This window comes from Phyllobates terribilis, unplaced genomic scaffold (assembly GCF_046119375.1).
Source record: "Phyllobates terribilis strain yellow unplaced genomic scaffold, ASM4611937v1 Scaffold_10__3_contigs__length_209671492, whole genome shotgun sequence".
NCBI lineage: Eukaryota > Metazoa > Chordata > Amphibia > Anura > Dendrobatidae > Phyllobates > Phyllobates terribilis.
The window spans coordinates 161,918,182-161,937,393 of NW_027362770.1; the positions used below are offsets into that span (position 1 = coordinate 161,918,182).

At 47.9% G+C, this 19,212-nt stretch overlaps 1 protein-coding gene across 5 annotated transcripts in view; it reads left to right on the forward strand.

The window, feature by feature from the left end:
* PACSIN2 (protein kinase C and casein kinase substrate in neurons 2) overlaps positions 1-19,212 on the forward strand; it is a 71,473-nt gene that overhangs the window by 47,114 nt on the left and 5,147 nt on the right. For 4 of the 5 annotated variants that reach the window (XM_073650027.1, XM_073650030.1, XM_073650028.1 and 1 more), the window contains exons 3-9: positions 7,151-7,307; positions 7,582-7,817; positions 7,980-8,135; positions 10,052-10,227; positions 12,852-12,972; positions 14,491-14,612; positions 16,277-16,384. In XM_073650027.1, coding sequence (XP_073506128.1) covers positions 7,151-7,307; positions 7,582-7,817; positions 7,980-8,135; positions 10,052-10,227; positions 12,852-12,972; positions 14,491-14,612; positions 16,277-16,384 — 1,076 coding nt within the window. The remainder of the gene's footprint in view (positions 1-7,150; positions 7,308-7,581; positions 7,818-7,979; positions 8,136-10,051; positions 10,228-12,851; positions 12,973-14,490; positions 14,613-16,276; positions 16,385-19,212) is intronic. The other variant, XM_073650031.1, reaches the window with a different exon arrangement.

The window sequence follows — 19,212 nt, forward strand, 5'->3', positions numbered from 1 at the left end:
AAAGAAGGCAAAGGAAAAAAATGGGGGTAAAAGGAAGGAAAAGGGATGAAGGTAATGGAAAAGAGAAGTAAACCGGGGATAAGGAGTGAAGGGAATGGAAAAGGCAGCATGAAGAAAAGTGCGGGAAGTAAGTGGGGAAAGGAAACAAAAGGAGAGTAAAGGGAAGTAAAACTGGAGATAATGTGAAAAGGGAATGAAAAAGGAGATGAGTTGAAAGAAGAGAAAGGAAAAGTAGGGAAAGGAAACAAAAGTGGAGGATATAGAGAAGGAAAACTGTGGAAATAGGGTGAAGGAATGGAAAAGACGAACGAAGAAAAGTGTGGAGAGGAAACAAGGAGAGTAAAGGGAAGGAAGACATTAGAAAAGGGGTGAAGGGAGTGGAAAAGGAGACATGAAGAAAAGTGTGTAAAGAAATTGAGAAAAAAATAAGTGGAGGGAAAACTGGTGGGGGGATAGGGTATTGTGTTTTTTTTATAGGAGGTTTTGGAGCAGATACTGAGCAGAAACTCCAAACCCTCCTCAAACGCTCAAAACTCCCCAAAAAAAAAAAAAAAAAAATGGTGATTCTGCTTAGTTTCTTTGAAAACTGCGAAAAGACTCAATGTGCATATTGGCCAAGGATGGGGGGAGTGGAAAAGAAACAGAAAAGGCTGGATGGGAAATAAAGCTAGGTAAGGGAAAGATAAAGCAATGATAATGAAAAGTTGGGTTAAGGGAAAGGTGAGAGGGTAAAGAAATTCAAAGAACAAGCTGGGAAGAGTAACAAAAAGAGGCAAAAGGAAGAGATAGAAAAGAAGTGGAAAGAAAAACAAATTATTTGAGGGGAAGCGAAATTTTAAGTGGCATAACTAAAAGGGTGATGGAAAGAATTGGAAAGAGAGGAAGGAAGCGAGAAAACGAGGAAGAGAAGTGAAGGGAAAGACAAAACTGATAGAAGTGAAAAAGAATGAAAAAGCTGTGAACGGAAATAAAAAGTAGGGGAAGGATGAAAAGGAAATGAGAACAAAGGAAAGGAAAAGTGGAGGAAAAAAAGAGGCAAGGGAAAAGACTGGAAGGAACAGAAAATGGTGAAGTAAAACCTGAGAAGGTAAAGGGAAAGTGAGGAAGGGTGCATAAACTTTAGAGGGAAGGAAAGGGAAAAAAATGGGGTGTTTATCTGTCAGCAAATCTTCTTGGACCTGTTACTTGGATAATATTTCCTATAGGATTGTAACTTGTAATGTAAATGGTGATCACAAGGGAAAATTCTTCTCTGGGGATTACTGTTGACTTATTTTGTTGGGTTGGGAACAATTCTTCGTTTTTCTAGATTTTTGTTTGCAGTACACAGACCGATGTGTTGCTAATGGCAACATAGAAAATGTATTCATAGAACTATTTTGTGACTCATGAGACACTAATGAAAAGAACTGTGCAGTTATTACCTAGATGAGTTAGTGGATTACATACGATTGTGCCGGCAGAATCGCTTTATTCATTTTTTATTACTTTTGGATATAGGTTTGACAAAGATGTCGTAGGAGTAAATTGCTCCCGGTGCTGTAATATACAGGAATAGTCATCTTATTTTATCATTATTGGGGCTATTATGATGACGTTTAACTGAGCGGAGCTGTAAAATTCACTTTTCGTAAAGCCTGACCACCAACCCACAAGTGCTACTTTACTCAGCTACTACTGTGGCTGACCATAATATGACATGGGCAGCTTCCCGAAAACACTCTTCCTCATGCCCCCTGAACATTTCATATGGTAACCCGTTATCAGAAACCAAAAATACATAGATGTACGGCTGGAGCCTAGATAGGCAGGAATATACACATACTCTACTCACTGCCGTACTGTGCACCTTTCCTTGTAATTCGCTTTTCCTAGCAGAGTCCTGGAATGAGGGAAAGAATATGGATTTGGTAGAATTATTTCTTATGTCTCTATGGGTCAGTGTTATGTTATGTACTGCTGGAGCCTAGATGGGTAGGAATATACACAAATCTGCTCTGCTTTACTACCATTACTACACCATATCCCTTGTATATCCTGACATGGAATGGGATGAAAGTATATGGATTTCATAGCCTTACACAGACCCATGATAAATAATTCTATGTACTGCTGGAGCCTAGATAGGCAGGAACATACACATACTCTGACTGTGCCTTACTGTGCACCTTCCCTTCGCTTTTATAGTCCTGAAATAAGGGAAAGCATATGGATTTTGTAGAATTATTTTTCATGGATCTTTGTAAGGGCATTTACTGCTGGAGCCTAGATAGACAGGAATATACACATACTCTACTGACTGTGCCTTACTGTGCATCTTCCCCTGTAATCCGCTTTTCATAGCGGAGTCCTGGACTGTGGGAAGGAATATGGATTTGGTAAAATTATTTCTTATGTCTCTATGGGTCTGTGTAAGGTTATGTACTGCTGGAGCCTAGATAGGCAGGAATATACACAGTCTGCTCTGCATTACTACACCATATTTCCTGTATATTCTATTTTTTTTAGTGGAGTCATGGAATGGAGTATAGGAATATGGATTTGGTAGAATTATTTCTCATGTTTCTATGGGTCAGCGTAAGGTTATGTACTGCTTGAGCCTAGATAGGCAGGAATATACACATACTCTGACTGTGCGGTACTGTGCACTTTTCCCTGTAATTCACTTTTCGTAGCGGAGTCCTGGAATGAGGGAAACAGTATGAATTTTGTAGTATTATTTCTTGCATCTTTGTCATTGTAAGGTTATGCACTGCTGGAGCCGAAATATAGGCAGAAATATACAGGTGCTTCTCACAAATGAGAATATCATCAAAAAGTTAATTTATTTCAGTTCTTCAATTCAAAAAGTGAAACTCATATATTATATAGAGTCATTACACACAGAGTGATCTATTTCATGTGTTTATTTCTGTTAGTGTTGATGATTATGGCTTACAGCCAATGAAAACACAAAAGTCATTATCTCAGTAAATTAGAATTAGCCTGCAAAGGCTTCCTAAGCATTTAAAAAGGTCCCTTAGTCTGTTTCAGTAGGCTTCGCAATGATGGGGAAGACTGCTGACTTGACAGATGTCCAGAAGGCAGTCATTGACACACTCCACAAAGAGGGTAAGCCACAAAAGGTCATTGCTAAAGAAGCTATAGTATAGATAGATTGTGGTCAAATTCGGGCGCCAGGAACTGGATAAAGACGACTGGAAGGATATTTAAAAGAAAACGAACCTCTTTATTCGACAATGTTATGCCCACAATGCGTTTCTGCAGCGATCTGCTGCCTTCATCAGGTGGAATTACAAGGAAAAAGGTAAATTAGGGCACTTTTTATACAAAAAAGGAGGAACTAAGTGGGAGGATTTAAAAAATCAATCAATTCACCTTAACCCCTTGATTTGCTATTCACCAAAAAGACAATGTGAATTAGCAATCAAGAGAACCAAAAGGGCCCTATAAAAACCAACAACGATACATTAAAAATATACTAATAACATCAAAAAAGACTATGGTAACAATCATGATAAAATATAATACTCAATCACAAAAATAATTAAAAATGTTTAAAAAGGAATAAAAGAACTCCTTGATAAATCATACATGTAAGATTCTGACAACGTCACTTATTTACAATGCAGATAGTGCACATACATCACCTGCAAACGTTGTCAATCGCTAAATTTAACCCTTCAGGATATAATGTACCTAATTTGAAGATCCAAAAATTTTCTCTCTTCATAAGGTATTTATACCGATTCACCATATTTTCAGAAATTTGTTCCAAAATTGTCACTGTCAGATCACTCGGATCCTTCTGGTGAGTAGTCAAAAAATGTTTGGATACACTGTGCTGTAAATAACCATTCTTGATATTGGAGCGATGTTTATTGAGGCGGGCATGCATTCTTTGTATAGTCCGGCCCACATATTGCAAACCACATCCACATTGTAACATGTAGATCACGTAATCAGAATGGCAATCCACCCTACAAGAAATATAAAATTGCTCCCCCGTGGTCTGTGAGGTAGAAGAGGTGACACCATTAGTGATAGCCCTACAACATAAACATCCAGGGGATCCGCAGGCAAAGCAGCCTATTTCTATCTGTTTTTGTGTTGAGGCTATAGATTTCAGCGTCGTATTGCTGGGTGATATAAAGGACCTTAGATTCCGATTTTTTTTCTATAAATAATCCTAGGCTTATTTGGTAGGTGCTTATGTTGGATCGGGTCACCCAACAAGACACACCAATAACGATTTATCAATTTCTGTATGTTCATTCTAGATTTATTGAAAGTGGTCACTAGACTCCAATCTCTACATCGTGTGCTGGTGTTCTCACATTCCCGTTCAGAGACCCGTGCCAAACATGATTCTTGACTGAGCAGCTTAGTTCTTTTATACGCATCTCTAATCAGTTTCTTGGGGTATCCCTTCCTCAAAAACCCTTTTTTGAAGAACATCAGCCTCATGGACAAAGTCACCATTGTGTGTGCAGTTTTTTCGTATACGCCAATACTGGCCATACGGAATGTTCTTAATCCACCTAGGAAGGTGGCCACTGTCAAATCTGAGATAACTATTCACGTCCACAGTTTTGAAATGAGTGGACGTGAAAAAATTCCCCATGTCATCCAGTTTCAACATAAGGTCAAGGAACTGTATGGAACTACATGACATGGATACGGAAAACTTGAGACCCCATGGGTTATGGTCCAAGGAAAAAAAAAAGAAGCTGGCTGTTCAGAGTGCTGTATCCAAGAATATTAATGGAAAGTTGAGTGGAAGGAAAAAGTGTGGAAGAAAAAGGTGCACAAGCAACCGGGATAACCGCAGCCTTGAAAGGATTGTTAAGAAAAGGCCATTCAAACATTTGTGGGAGATTCACAAGGAGTGGACTGCTGCTGGAGTCATTGCTTCAAGAGCCACCACACACAGACGTATCCAGGACATGGGCTACAAGTGTCACATTCCTTGTTTCAAGCCACTCATGACCAATAGACAACGTCAGAAGCGTCTTACCTGGACCAAGGAGAAGAAGACCTGGACTGTTCCTCAGTGGTCCAAGGTGTTGTCAGATGAAAGCAAATTTTGCATTTCATTTGGAAATCAAGGTCCCAGAGTCTGGAGGAAGAGTGGAGAGGCCACAATCCAAGCTGCTTGAGGTCTAGTGTGAAGTCTCCACAGTCAGTGATGGTTTGGGGAGCCATGTCATCTGCTGGTGGAGGTCCACTGTGTTTTATCAAGACCAAAGTCAGCGCAGCCGTCTACCAGGACATTTTACAGCACTTCATGCTTCCCTCTGCCGACAAGCTTTCTGGAGATGGAAATGTCATTCTCCAGCAGGACTTGGCACCTGTCCACACGGCCAAAAGTACCAATACCTGGTTTACACACAACAGTATCACTGTGCTTGATTGGCAGCAAACTCGCCTGACCTTAACCCCATAGAGAATCTATTATAGAGAATCTATGGGGTATTGTCCAGAGGAAGATGAGGGACACCAGACCCAACAATGCAGACGAGCTGAAGGCTGCTATCAAAGCCACCTGGGCTTCCATAACACCTCAGCAGCCACAGGCTGATCGCCTCCATGCCACGCTGCATTGATGCAGTAATTGATGCAAAAGGAGCCCGACCAAGTATTGAGGGCATTTACTGACCATACATTTCAGATTTTAAAACCTTTTTTCCAGCTGTTATAAAGTATTCTAATTTACTGAGATAATGACTTTTGTGTTTTCATTGGCTGTAAGCCATAATCATCAACATTAACAGAAATAAACACCTGAAATAGATCCCTCTGTGTGTAATGACTCTATATAATAGATCCCTCTGCGTGTAATGACTCTATATAATAGATCCCTCTGTGTGTAATGACTCTATATAATAGATCCCTCTGTGTGTAGTGACTCTATATAATAGATCCCTGTGTGTAATGTTTCTATATAATAGATCCCTCTGTGTGTAATGACTCTATATAATAGATCCCTCTGCGTGTAATGACTCTATATAATAGATCCCTCTGCGTGTAATGACTCTATATAATAGATCCCTCTGCGTGTAATGACTCTATATAATAGATCCCTCTGCGTGTAATGACTCTATATAATAGATCCCTGTGTGTAGTGACTCTATATAATAGATCCCTGTGTGTAATGATTCTATATAATAGATCCCTCTGTGTGTAATGACTCTATATAATAGATCCCTCTGTGTGTAATGACTCTATATAATAGATCCCTCTGTGTGTAATGACTCTATATAATAGATCCCTCTGTGTGTAATGACTCTATATAATAGATCCCTCTGTGTGTAAGGACTCTATATAATAGATCCCTCTGTGTGTAATGATTCTATATAATAGATCCCTCTGTGTGTAATGATTCTATATAATAGATTCCTCTGTGTGTAATGACTCTATATAATAGATCCCTCTGTGTGTAATGACTCTATATAATAGATCCCTCTGTGTGTAAGGACTCTATATAATAGATCCCTCTGTGTGTAAGGACTCTATATAATAGATCACTTTTTGTATTGAAGAACTGAAATAAATTAACTTTTTGATGATATTCTAATTTAGTGAGAAGCAGCTGTATATAGTCTGCTCTGCATTCCTACACCACTTCCCCTGTAACTTTAATTTCCTAGCTGAGTCATGGAAAGAGGGAAGGTATATGGATTTGGAAAAAATAATCTCATGTTTCCAAAAAGCTGTGTAACGTTTTACAATGCTGTAGCCTAGAAAGGCAGGAATATGCACACTCTACATTAGTAAACCTTTCCTTGTAACTTGTATATATTAGCTGAGTCCTGGAAATAAGGGAATAACTATGGATTTGGGAGAAGCATTTCTTATGTTCCTAAGGGACTTTGTAGTGTTATATGCTGCTTGAGCCTAGATAGGCAGGAGTATACACACTCATCCCTGCATTACTAGTGCACTTTCCCCTGTAACTCGCCTTTTCCATCTGAGTCCTGGAATGAACGAAGGAATATTGAATTGGGTCAAGCATTTCTCATGTCCTTATAGGACTGTGTGAAGTTGTAAACTGCTGGAGCCTAGATAGGCAGGAATGTACACGCTCTGCATTACTGTGCATTATATTTTTCATTGCTCATTACATTTTTTTTTTTATTATTTTTGACAGATCGGCAATTACAAGCGTGCAGTCAAGAGGATAGATGACGGGCACAGACTCTGCAACGATTTAATGAACTGTCTGCACGAGCGGGCGAAAATCGAGAAGGCGTATGCTCAGCAGCTGACAGAATGGGCAAAGAGGTGGAAGCAGCTCGTGGAGAAAGGTAAAAAAGAAGGAATCTGGGAGGGTCACATCTGTTTTCCTTTGGATTGGACGTAGAGCAGTTGTCACTTCCTTTTCTCGGTCTATATATTACAGTTAGCAGAATTATGAGTGCAGCTCTGGAGTATAATAAAAGCTGTAGGCAGTGCGGTGTCATTTGCATAGCTTCTATCCAGTGGTCTGTGTTTACACAGTGACCTAATCGTCTTTTACAGCGTGTATTAACAGTCAGAGCGGAAATCTCCCAGCATTACTCAGTCTAATACCTCTTCTAGGGCCTCAGTACGGCACCGGGGAGAAGGCCTGGAACGCCGTGATGACCGAAGCGGAGAGAGTCAGCGAGCTCCACCTCGAGGTGAAGAACGCGCTGATGAATGACGACTTCGAGAAAGTGAAGAACTGGCAGAAGGAGGCGTACCACAAGCAGATGATGGGGGGCTTCAAGGAGACCAAAGAAGCTGAAGATGGCTTCAGGAAAGCACAGAAGCCGTGGGCCAAGAAACTGAAGGAGGTGAGAGGAAAAAGGATTCAGGATGACGGCCACAACCAGTCACATTCCCTCTGAGCTCAGACGGCACGTGACCACTGAAGCTAATCGGTGGCTGCTGATTGGTTGAGGTGGTCACCACAAGTGCAAAGGACCCATTGTTTGGTTTCTTTTTGCTTTCTCCAGGTGGAAGGAGCTAAGAAGGCATATCACGCTGCCTGCAAGGAGGAGAAGCTCGCCATATCCAGGGAGACAAACAGCAAAGCCGATCCCGCGCTCAACCCTGAGCAGCTGAAGAAACTCCAGGACAAGGTGGAGAAGAGCAAGCAGGACTCTCAGAAGGTGCCGGATGCGGCGGCGGCAGCTAATCTCTCCTCTGTTTGTATACCTGCCCTGGTAGTACGCCCCGACGAGCAAATACGCCCTGTGATCTGCAGCCGACACATTGCCAGAGAGCCCCAGTGCACACACGATAACATGGCCGCCAACTTACCATGTGCCGTATAGAACCCTCTCCCCTCTTATGTGGTTTTTGCACAACCAGATTCTTCTACATCCTTTATAGCAACACCCCTGCTTAAAGGGACGACCTCAGATTTAGAAAGCATTGGCTGTATTCTTCCAGGAACAGTGCCACTCTTGTCTACAGGCAGTGTGTGGTACTACAGCTTTAACTTCTTTCTGCCCCAAGATGTACTATTTGATCATGGAGGGGGGAGCGAAGCTCACTCCATACAGGGTAGGTGCCGACAGTCTCGTACAGCTCCGATAGCTGCTGTTTAACCACTTAAATGCCGCTTTCGGAGACTGTAATTGGTACAATCCCAGTGTGACGCCCGTTAAGGGAACCCATCAACCACACCCCCAATACCTGCATGTGACGAGATTGTGAGTCTTCCCTCCCCCTCCTCCCGTTGCGGAGGTCGTCCCCCTCCCCACCTCCCCCATTGCGGAAGTCGTCCCTCTCCTCGCCCCCCCCTTACCTTCCCCGTTGCGGAAGTCGTCCCTCTCCTCGCCCCTCTCCTCGCCCACAGCCCCCCCTCACCTTCCCCGTTGCGGAGGTCGTCCCCCTCTCCACCTCCCCCGTTGCGGAAGTCGTCCCTCTCCTCGCCCCCCCACCTTCCCCGTTGCGGAAGTCGGCCCTCTCCTCGCCCCCCCACCTTCCCCGTTGCGGAAGTCGGCCCTCTCCTCGCCCCCTCCCCCCCCCCCACCTTCCCCGTTGCGGAAGTCGTCCCTCTTCTTGCCCCCACCTCCCCCGTTGCGGAGGTCGCCCACCTCCCCCGTTGCGGAAGTCGTCCCTCTCCTCGCCCCCCCCCCCCCCCCTCACCTTCCCCTTTGCGGAAGTCGTCCCCCTCACCCACCTACCCCGTTGCGGAAGTCGGCCCTCTCCTCGCCCCCCCCCCCCCCCCCCACCTCCCCCGTTGTGGAAGTCGTCCCCTCACCCACCTCCCCCGTTGCGGAAGTCGTCCCTCTCCTCGCCCCCCCCCTCTCACCTTCCCCGTTGCGGAAGTCGTCCCCCTCACCCACCTACCCCGTTGCGGAAGTCGTCCCTCTCCTCGCCCCCCCCTCCCCACCTCCACCGTTGCGGAAGATTTCCTTCGGATTACGGGATACGGTGTAGGATACGAGCGCGGCCCCGATACTTGTCACGACCTCTTGTTTTTATGCATGAGAATCCTGATCTACATCTCCACAAACGGTGAGAAGCCGTTGAATAATTCATGGCGCCCCCCGGTGAATAATGCATAGGACATCGGAGTAGGGGGGACTTTCCTTCTCGCCATGACGTGGGTGCGCTTATATAGGGAGCTGTAAGGATTTACTTAGAAGACTTTTTACCCTCGTCTTTTTTTTTCCCCCCTTCCAAAATATAGGGACAGCACAGAGTATTTCAGGAGAGGGAAGCGCTGAATTTTTTATTTGAAGACCGTGACTTATGTTTGCAAGGTCAGGGCTTGTCCGAATGTAAGAAGCTTAATGGAAACTTGTGGAGGTCACAGACTAATGGTGGGAGAGCAGCACAGAGTATTTCAGGAGATCTGGGGGGGGGGGGGGGTCAGGAGACCTTCACATCCATCAAGCAAGAGCAGAGGGGGGGAGCTGCACGGAATATTTCCATACTGCTCTCCCAGCCCCCTATCTTACAGTTTTGCTGGCTCCTACTTGCTGACGGTCTCCCTTTTTTAAAACCGTGTGAAGTAGATGACCTAGCGCAGCAATGTCGGTGAATAATCCCCCCCGTCCTGTGCTCTTCACAGACCAAAGAGAAGTATGAGAAGACTCTGAAGGACCTGGACGGCGCCACCCCGCAGTACATGGAGAACATGGAGCAGGTGTTCGAGCAGTGCCAGCAATTCGAGGACAAGAGACTCCGCTTCTTCCGAGATCTGATGCTCGACGTGGAGAAGCATCTGGATCTGTCCAATCTGGATGGGTAATGTCTCAGTGTTGTCCATGGTGCAGAGCGTCCAGATGAAGGGGGGGGGATGGTTAAGATGGGACTCGGAGTGATGGATGGATAGGACCAGGCAGGGAAGGGTTATTCCCAAAGAAATCAAGTTCTCCTCTATCCATAGGATCTATAGGATAGGGGGAACTGATCACTGAGGGTGTGAGCACTGGGACCCCCCAACGATCCCAAGATCAGGGCTCTGGAGCTCCAAGAAAAGAGGCCCTGCCGCCGGTCCTGAATGGTGCACAGTTGCGTATGCTCGGCCTCTGCTCCATTCATTGTCTATGGGACTGTCAGAAATAGCGGAGCGCTGCATTTGGCAGTCCCATAGACAAATAATGGAGCATGTGCAACTCCGGTCCATTCAGGACAGGTCTGCGGAGCCCCTTTTCTTGGAGTTCCAGAGCCCTGATCTTGGAATTGTTGAATGTACCAGTGGTCAAATGCTCAATGATCATCTCCTCAATTCTATGAATAGAGGATAACACTTTAAGCTTGTGCCTACAGCTATCTCGCCCATACACATTTACATGTGTCCTGTATGGGGAGAGGGGAGTAAGCCAAGGCCGGCAGGCCCCCGTGACTTTGTCATGGGAAAACTACTCCTCCTGGGACGTCCCGCCTCCTGGGATGTCCCCCCTCCCGCCTCCTGGGATGTCCCCCCTCCTGAGCCGTCTTCCTCCTCCCCTTCCCCCCCCCCTCTCCTCCTGGGCCGTCTTCCTCCTCCCCTCCCCCCCCCCCCTCCTCCTGGGCCGTCTTCCTCCTCCCCTCCCCCCCCCCCCCCCTCCTGAGCCGTCTTCCTCCTCCCCTTCCCCCCCCTCCTCCCCTTCCTCCTCCCCTTCCTGGGCCGTCTTCCTCCTCCCCTTCCTGGGCCCTTCCTCCTCCCCTTCCTGGGCCGTCTTCCTCCTCCCCTTCCTGGGCCGTCTTCCTCCTCCCCTTCCTGGGCCGTCTTCCTCCTCCCCTTCCTGGGCCGTCTTCCTCCTCCCCTTCCTGGGCCGTCTTCCTCCTCCCCTTCCTGGGCCGTCTTCCTCCTCCCCTTCCTGGGCCGTCTTCCTCCTCCCCTTCCTGGGCCGTCTTCCTCCTCCCCTTCCTGGGCCGTCTTCCTCCTCCCCTTCCCGGGCCGTCTTCCTCCTCCCCACCCCTTCCCGGGCCGTCTTCCTCCTCCCCCCCCCCCTTCCCGGGCCGTCTTCCTCCTCCCCCCCCCCCCCCTTCCCGGGCCGTCTTCCTCCTCCCCCCCCCCCCCTTCCCGGGCCGTCTTCCTCCTCCCCCCCCCCCCTTCCCGGGCCGTCTTCCTCCTCCCCCCCCCCCCCTTCCCGGGCCGTCTTCCTCCTCCCCCCCCCCCCCCTTCCCGGGCCGTCTTCCTCCTCCCCCCCCCCCTTCCCGGGCCGTCTTCCTCCTCCCCCCCCCCTTCCCGGGCCGTCTTCTTCCTCCTCCCCCCCCCTTCCCGGGCCGTCTTCCTCCTCCCCCCCCCTTCCCGGGCCGTCTTCCTCCTCCCCCCCCCTTCCCGGGCCGTCTCCCCCCCCCCCCCCCCTTCCCGGGCCGTCTTCCTCCCCCCCCCCCCCCCCTTCCCGGGCCGTCTTCCTCCTCCTCCCCCCCCCCCCCCTTCCTGGGCCGTCTTCTTCCCCCCCTTCCTGGGCCGTCTTCCTCCTCCTCCCCCCCCCCCCCCCTTCCTGGGCCGTCTTCCTCCTCCTCCCCCCCCCCCCCTTCCTGGGCCGTCTTCCTCCTCCTCCCCCCCCCCCCCCTTCCTGGGCCGTCTTCTTCCCCCCCTTCCTGGGCCGTCTTCCTCCTCCCCCCCCCTTCCCCCTTCCTGGGCCGTCTTCTTCCCCCCCTTCCTGGGCCGTCTTCCTCCTCTCCCCCCCCCCCTTCCTGGGCCGTCTTCCTCCTCCCCCCCCCCCCCCCCCTTCCTGGGCCGTCTTCCTCCCCCCCCCCCTTCCTGGGCCGTCTTCCTCCTCCCCTCCCCCCCCCCCTTCCTGGGCCGTCTTCCTCCTCCCCTTCCCCCACCTCCTGGGCCGTCTTCCTCCTCCCCTTCCCCCACCTCCTGGGCCGTCTTCCTCCTCCCCTTCCCCCACCTCCTGGGCCGTCTTCCTCCTCCCCTTCCCCCACCTCCTGGGCCGTCTTCCTCCTCCCCTTCCCCCACCTCCTGGGCCGTCTTCCTCCTCCCCTTCCCCCACCTCCTGGGCCGTCTTCCTCCTCCCCTTCCCCCACCTCCTGGGCCGTCTTCCTCCTCCCCTTCCCCCCTCCTGGGCCGTCTTCCTCCTCCCCTTCCCCCACCTCCTGGGCCGTCTTCCTCCTCCCCTTCCCCCCTCCTGGGCCATCTTCCTCCTCCCCTTCCCCCACCTCCTGGGCCGTCTTCCCACAGACCGTGCAGTGACCATGTACTTCCCACAGACCGCTGCCGTATCGCTGATCGTGTTCCCCCTCCTCCGCTTTCCTGTAACCGTATTGATTCCTTTCCTTATTGCCGTCTCCTAGGGGGGGGACACATAAAGCCCCTCACACCTCCTACGTATCACTGTGCTCCTGATTCCCCCCGGTGATATATGGCGGCACTAATTAGGCTGATGAGATATTGTCCGTGTCGCTGACTTTCCTCCTCCTCCCCCCAGTTACTCCGGCATATACAGAGACCTGGATTACGCCATCAAGTCGGCCGACGTCCTGGAGGACCTGAAGTGGTTCAAGAACAATCACGGCCCCGGCATGTCCATGAACTGGCCTCAGTTCGAGGTGAGGGGATACGATTGTGGGTGGGCATCCATTGTCTGTGTATGGTGGAGGGGCACAGGTCTGTAGTATAGACGCCTTCATCACACCGATATCTCAGCAGTGCAGAGGATTTAAGGATAGAACAGTGGCGCCCTCCCCCTGAGGATGGCCGCTGCTGGCTATGACGCTGCTTTTACATGTTCTTATGCAATGTTAATCTTTCTCCTCCTGTCTCTCCTGCCTTCCATGACGCAAGGATGAAGTAAGTAACGCCTCCTCTGGCGGGCGCCGTCCGCCCCTCGCTCCATGTATTGGTTGGGGCGCTGTGCGTGGCACAATGTAGATTACACCCATTGTCTGTGTTTTCCGTTACATGGCTGGCTGACACTTGTAGTTCTTTGCGAGTTAGAGGTTGTCCAGGATGAAAAGGCCTAGGATAGGAGGATTGTTGGGGGTCCGACACCTGACACCCCCACCGCGGTCCCATGCGGAGCCAAGAGGCACAGCGCCATACACTGTGTAGTGGCCATTCTTGGGTACTGCAGCTAGGCTCCTATTAAAGTGAATGGGAGAGGAGCTGCAGTACCCAAGAACGGCCACTACACTGTATGCAGGTCCCATGGTGGTCGGGAGGAGGTGTCGGACCCCCAAGTATCTGATATTGTAAATTTTGGTCCTGGACAACCCAATAGGGAGTTTAAATGCGAAAAAAAAAATATCCAGAAATGGCGCTGCTCCTGTCCACAGGTCTTGGCTGGAATTACAGCTCATCCCTCTTTTTAAATGATGCTGAGGTGCAATACCAGAAACTGCCAGTGAACATGGGTGGCGCTATCTACCTTTTTTTTTTTCATTTTTTTTTTTTTTATTTTCCCAGTGCAATTTCTACAGTATTTTATGCAGACTGGCTATTTGTGCTGGTGTTTGTAGTTCCCCAGTGGCCACATAGTGACTGGATGTGTGAAATCTAAAGGAAAATATCCATTGTTTTTACATTCCTGTTACACGCTAATAGAAATGTAATATTATCTGGGCGCAGCGCCCCCTGCTGCACTGCATTAACGTGATCGCCCTCCTTACAATGTTTTTTTTTTTTCCAAGGGCATGTTCGCCCCCCAGGGTTCTGCCAACCCGACTGCTGCCACCCTGTGGTGAGCAGCTGTAATAGCAGATGGTCTCTCATTTGACTTAATATGTAGAAAGCGTTTGTACTGACGTTAATGGTGCGTGAAACGCGACCAGGAGGCTCCGGGGCTCATTTTCTCTTTTTTTTTTTTTCCTTGTCATGGCATCCTGATGGCGGCTTTATCCTCGCGCTCTAGTTCCGTCTCGCTGCGTTCTTCACGATCCGGCGTCCTTCTCCCCTCCTCGCATGCTGCATGATCCATATTCTGATTCATTTGATTCTCATGAGACTGGAAGAAAAAAAAAAATGGCCGATTGTCACTGCATTGTGTTTGTTTGAACACCAGTGCCCCCTGGTGGAGAGAGGAGAGTACTGCGCCATCATCTTCTGCTTTTGTTAACCCTTTCTTGTAGGAATGGTCTGCTGACTTAAACCGTACTCTGAGCCGGAGAGAGAAGAAAAAGCCCGGAGAGGGGGTCACCCTTACCGGAATCAGTCAAGCGGGCGAGGGGTCTCTGCAAAATAAACACAGCAGGTGGGTCCGCGCTTCTTTATTCAGCTCGCACCGTGCCTTATATCCTTCCATTATACTTAAAGGGGTTGTTAAGGATTAACGAAACATGGCGACTTTCTTCTTAAAAGACAGCGACACTCCTGACCATGGTTTGTGTCTTAGTTTTGCAGAGTGAATGAAACCGAGCTGCAATACCACACACTGCCACATGGTCAGGGGTGGCGCTGTTTCTGATTCTTTTAACGGGGTTGACTGGTTCAGAAAATAGATATTTATAGAAGCTGTTGGGGTGCTGAGCGGGTAACAAATCTATGTGGTCAGTGAGAGGGGCTAGAAAAGGGCGTCTTGGTCCCAGGATTATAATGGGTGTCATGTAATGCCTCAATTATCCTAAGGTGGCACTGCAATGATTATAAGTACCCCCAATAATAGCTGATCAGTGGGAGTCTCAGCTCATTATAGATGGAGGAACCCTTTTTAAATTAGTTTTTTTTTACTTTTTGACCATGAGTGATTCTTAAAAAGGGTTTCCCCATCTCAGAGATCCTATCCTGATATGTCGTAGGTGTAATAATATTATAAAATACCTCCAATTAGAAATGTAGTATAGTTCTTCTGATTCACTATGTCACTTACCCCATGTGCAGGGCATTGCAGCAGCTTAGCTAGCCATGGTTACTACCACTAACAACTAGCTGTCATTATGTGAGTGGTCGTAAGCATGGATATCTAAGCTACTGCAATGTCCTGCACATGGGGTAAGCGACCTGACGAATCAGAAGAACTATACTACATTTCTAATTGGAGGAATTTGCTATTATGTTTTTATTAATGTTATTATTGTTATTTATGATTAATAATAATAATAATAATAATAATAATATTATTATACCTACTACATATTGGGATAGGATCTTGGAGATGGGAATACCCCTTTAAATATGCTGGGTACTTTTCCATTATCCAGATACAACTTTAGTCCCTAAAGTAATGGGAGCAGAGTTGAAACAAACAAGATATTTAGGGCATGCGTTAGTTGTGTAATTAGGGTGGCGGGAGACTAAGCCACCTTTTAATAGCGGTTGAGAAACCATCTATTAGGGGCATCTTTCAGGAGACAGAACCACCCATTAGTCACGTTATGCCACTTAAAAGGGTATTCTCATATCAAAGATCCTATCCCAATATGTAGGAGGTATAATAATAATAATTTAGAAATGTAGTTTAGTTCTTCTGGTTAGCTACGTCTTTTACCCCATGTGCAGGGCATTGCAGTAGCTTGGGTATCCATGGCTGTGGCCACTCATATAGTTGTAACCATGGATACCTTCTACTGCAATGCCCTGCACATGGGAGTAAGCGACATAGCTAATCAGAAGAACTGTACTACATTTCTAATTGGAGGTATTTTGCTAATATTATTATCATGATGCCTACTATATACTGGGATTGGATCTTGGAGATGGGAATACCCCTGTAACTGGGTGGTCATCAGACTGGGGGTCGCCGTTTTTACGATGGCTTAGGCTGGGATGCACCCACTGTGTCGGCTGAGGATTTTCGCACTACACGAGGATCTTTTTTGCTAGTCTTGTTGCAGAGTATTACCGTAAAGTATGTGCCCCCTGTATGACGTCCGTGTAGCATTGCTTGTTTGATGCGCCTGCTCTCTTCTTCCCACATAGTCATCTTAGTGTCCAGTCAGTACAGTCCACGCAGTCGAGTCCCAACCCGTTTGAGGACGAGGAGGAGACGAACAATATCATTGAGAAGGAGGACAGTAAAACGAAAAAGTTGGTGACTCGCTGCTCCCTGTTGTCTCTTCTTCTCGTCTGCACTTGTTTGTCCGCAGGGGGCGAGGAGCTGCGGGGCGCCGCGCATGAAACTCTACTCCGTCCACTCGTTCTCTCTAACAATGGTTTCCCCCCTTCTTTTTCCCATCCAGCACCGGACACTAATCTACCATTCTCTATTAACGCCGCTTATTAACTTGGAAACTGGCATGTGGGCTCCCGGGGGTCTATCTGACAACTCAAGTCTCCTCTTTTGGGGCAGTCATAGGTATTCTACCCCCTTTTTGTGGACACAGGAGTGTTGTACTTTTAGAAACGGCGCCACACCTGATCAACAGGTTGCATGTGGCATTGCAGCTCATGCCGTCTTCATTTCTTTAGAGATGGTCCATAGTTCCTCTTTAAGACCAAATTTTGAGATGTTTAAGCCTTGGGAGCATTAATCACCCACTTTAGGGAGCCTCGTCATTTTTGTGGTCCAGTTCATTGGACTGACCCGGTAGTATCAGCCTGTCCTGCAGGTATATATAGTATAAGACTGCACTTACATGCGTCCATATATATCGGGGGTTGAATACCTTTAGTCCCACACTGGGGATCAATGGGGTCCGAGCACTACTTTTCCTCATTGTAGGAGCTGCTTTTCTTCTTGGATTTTTGTGTTCAGTTCAGGCTCGGACTGGCCCACCGGAGAACAGGAGAATCCTCCGGTAGGCTGCCCCTATAATGAGTAGTTCTATTAAACTTGATTCACCATTTGCTAATCATTCTGTAAACCAGCTAGCCAAATTAATATTACATAAAAGCAAAAGTAAATTTCTGTACTAGGGTCAAGTTATTTTTGCATGTAGCTGAACAATGGGGCCCTAGAATCAATGTTACTGTTGGGCCTTTGTCAACCCAGTCCGACACTGGTTCAGTTCATTGACTATGAATATATATATATATATATATATATATATATATATATATATATATATATATATATATATATATATATATATATATATATATATATATATATATATATATATATTTTCACTATGCTCAAAAACATAAAGGGAACACTCAAATAACACATCCTAGATCTGAATGAATGAAATCTTCTCATTGAATACTTTGTTCTGTACAAAGTTGAATGTGCTGACAACAAAATCACACAAAAATCATCAATGGAAATCACATTTATTAACCAATGGAGGCCTGGATTTGGAGTCACCCCCAAAATTAAAATGGAAAAACACACTACAGGCTGATCCAACTTTGATGTAATGTCCTTAAAACAAGTCAAAATGATGCTTAGTATTGTGTGTGGCCTCCACGTGCCTGTATGACCTCCCTACAACGCCTGGGCATGCTCCTGATGAGGTTGAGTATTGTGTGTGGCCTCCACGTGCCTGTATGACCTCCCTACAACGCCTGGGCATGCTCCTGATGAGGCTCAGTATTGTGTGTGGCCTCCACGTGCCTGTATGACCTCCCTACAACGCCTGGGCATGCTCCTGTTGAGGCTCAGTATTGTGTGTGGCCTCCACATGCCTGTAGGACCTCCCTACAACGCCTGGGCATGCTCCTGATGAGGTTGCGGATGGTCTCCTGTGGGATCTCCTCCCAGACCTGGACTAAAGCATCCGCCAACTCCTGGACAGTCTGTGGTGCAACGTGACGTTGGTGGATGGAGCGAGACATGATGTCCCAGATGTGTTCTATCGGATTCAGGTCTGGGGAACGGGCGGGCCAGTCCATAGCTTCAATGCCTTCATCTTGCAGGAACTGCTGACACACTCCAGCCACATGAGGTCTGGCATTGTCCTGCATTAGGGGGAACCCAGGGCCAACCGCACCAGCATATGGTCTCACAAGGGGTCTGAGGATCTCATCTCGGTACCTAATGGCAGTCAGGCTACCTCTGGCGAGCACATGGAGGGCTGTGCGGCCCTCCAAAGAAATGCCACCCCACACCATTACTGACCCACTGCCAAACCGGTCATGCTGAAGGATGTTGCAGGCAGCAGATCGCTCTCCACGGCGTCTCCAGACTGTCACGTCTGTCACATGTGCTCAGTGTGAACCTGCTTTCATCTGTGAAGAGCACAGGGCGCCAGTGGCGACTTTGTCAATCCTGGTGTTCTGTGGCAAATGCCAAGCGTCCTGCACAGTGTTGGGCTGTGAGCACAACCCCCATCTGTGGACGTCGGGCCCTCATACCACCCTCATGGAGTCTGTTTCTAATAGTTTGTGCAGACACATGCACATTTGTGGCCTGCTGGAGGTCATTTTGCAGGGCTCTGGCAGTGCTCCTCCTGTTCCTTCTTGCACAAAGGAGGAGGTAGCGGTCCTGCTGCTGGGTTGTTGCACTCCTATGGCTCCCTCCACGTCTCCTGGTATCTGCTCCATGCTCTGGACACTGTGCTGACAGACATCTACCCTTCTTGCCACAGCTCGCACTGATGTGCCATCCTGGATGAACTGCACTACCTGAGCAACTTCTGTGGGTTGTACTGTAGACACCGCCTCATGCTACTGTACCTCTAGGGGTGACAGCAATGGCAAAATGAAAAAGTGACCAAAACAACAGCCAAAAAGGATGAGCACAGAGAAATGGTCTGTGCTCACCACCTGCAGAACCGCTCCTTTATAGGGGGTATCTTGCTAATTGCCGATCATTTCTACCAGTTGTCTGTTCCATTTGCACAACAGCAGGAGAAATTGATTCACAATCAGTGTTGCTTCACAACTGGATGGGTAGATTTCACAGAAGTGTTATTGACTTGTAGTTACATTGTGTTGGTTAAGTGCTCCCTTTATTTTTTTGAGCAGTGTATTTT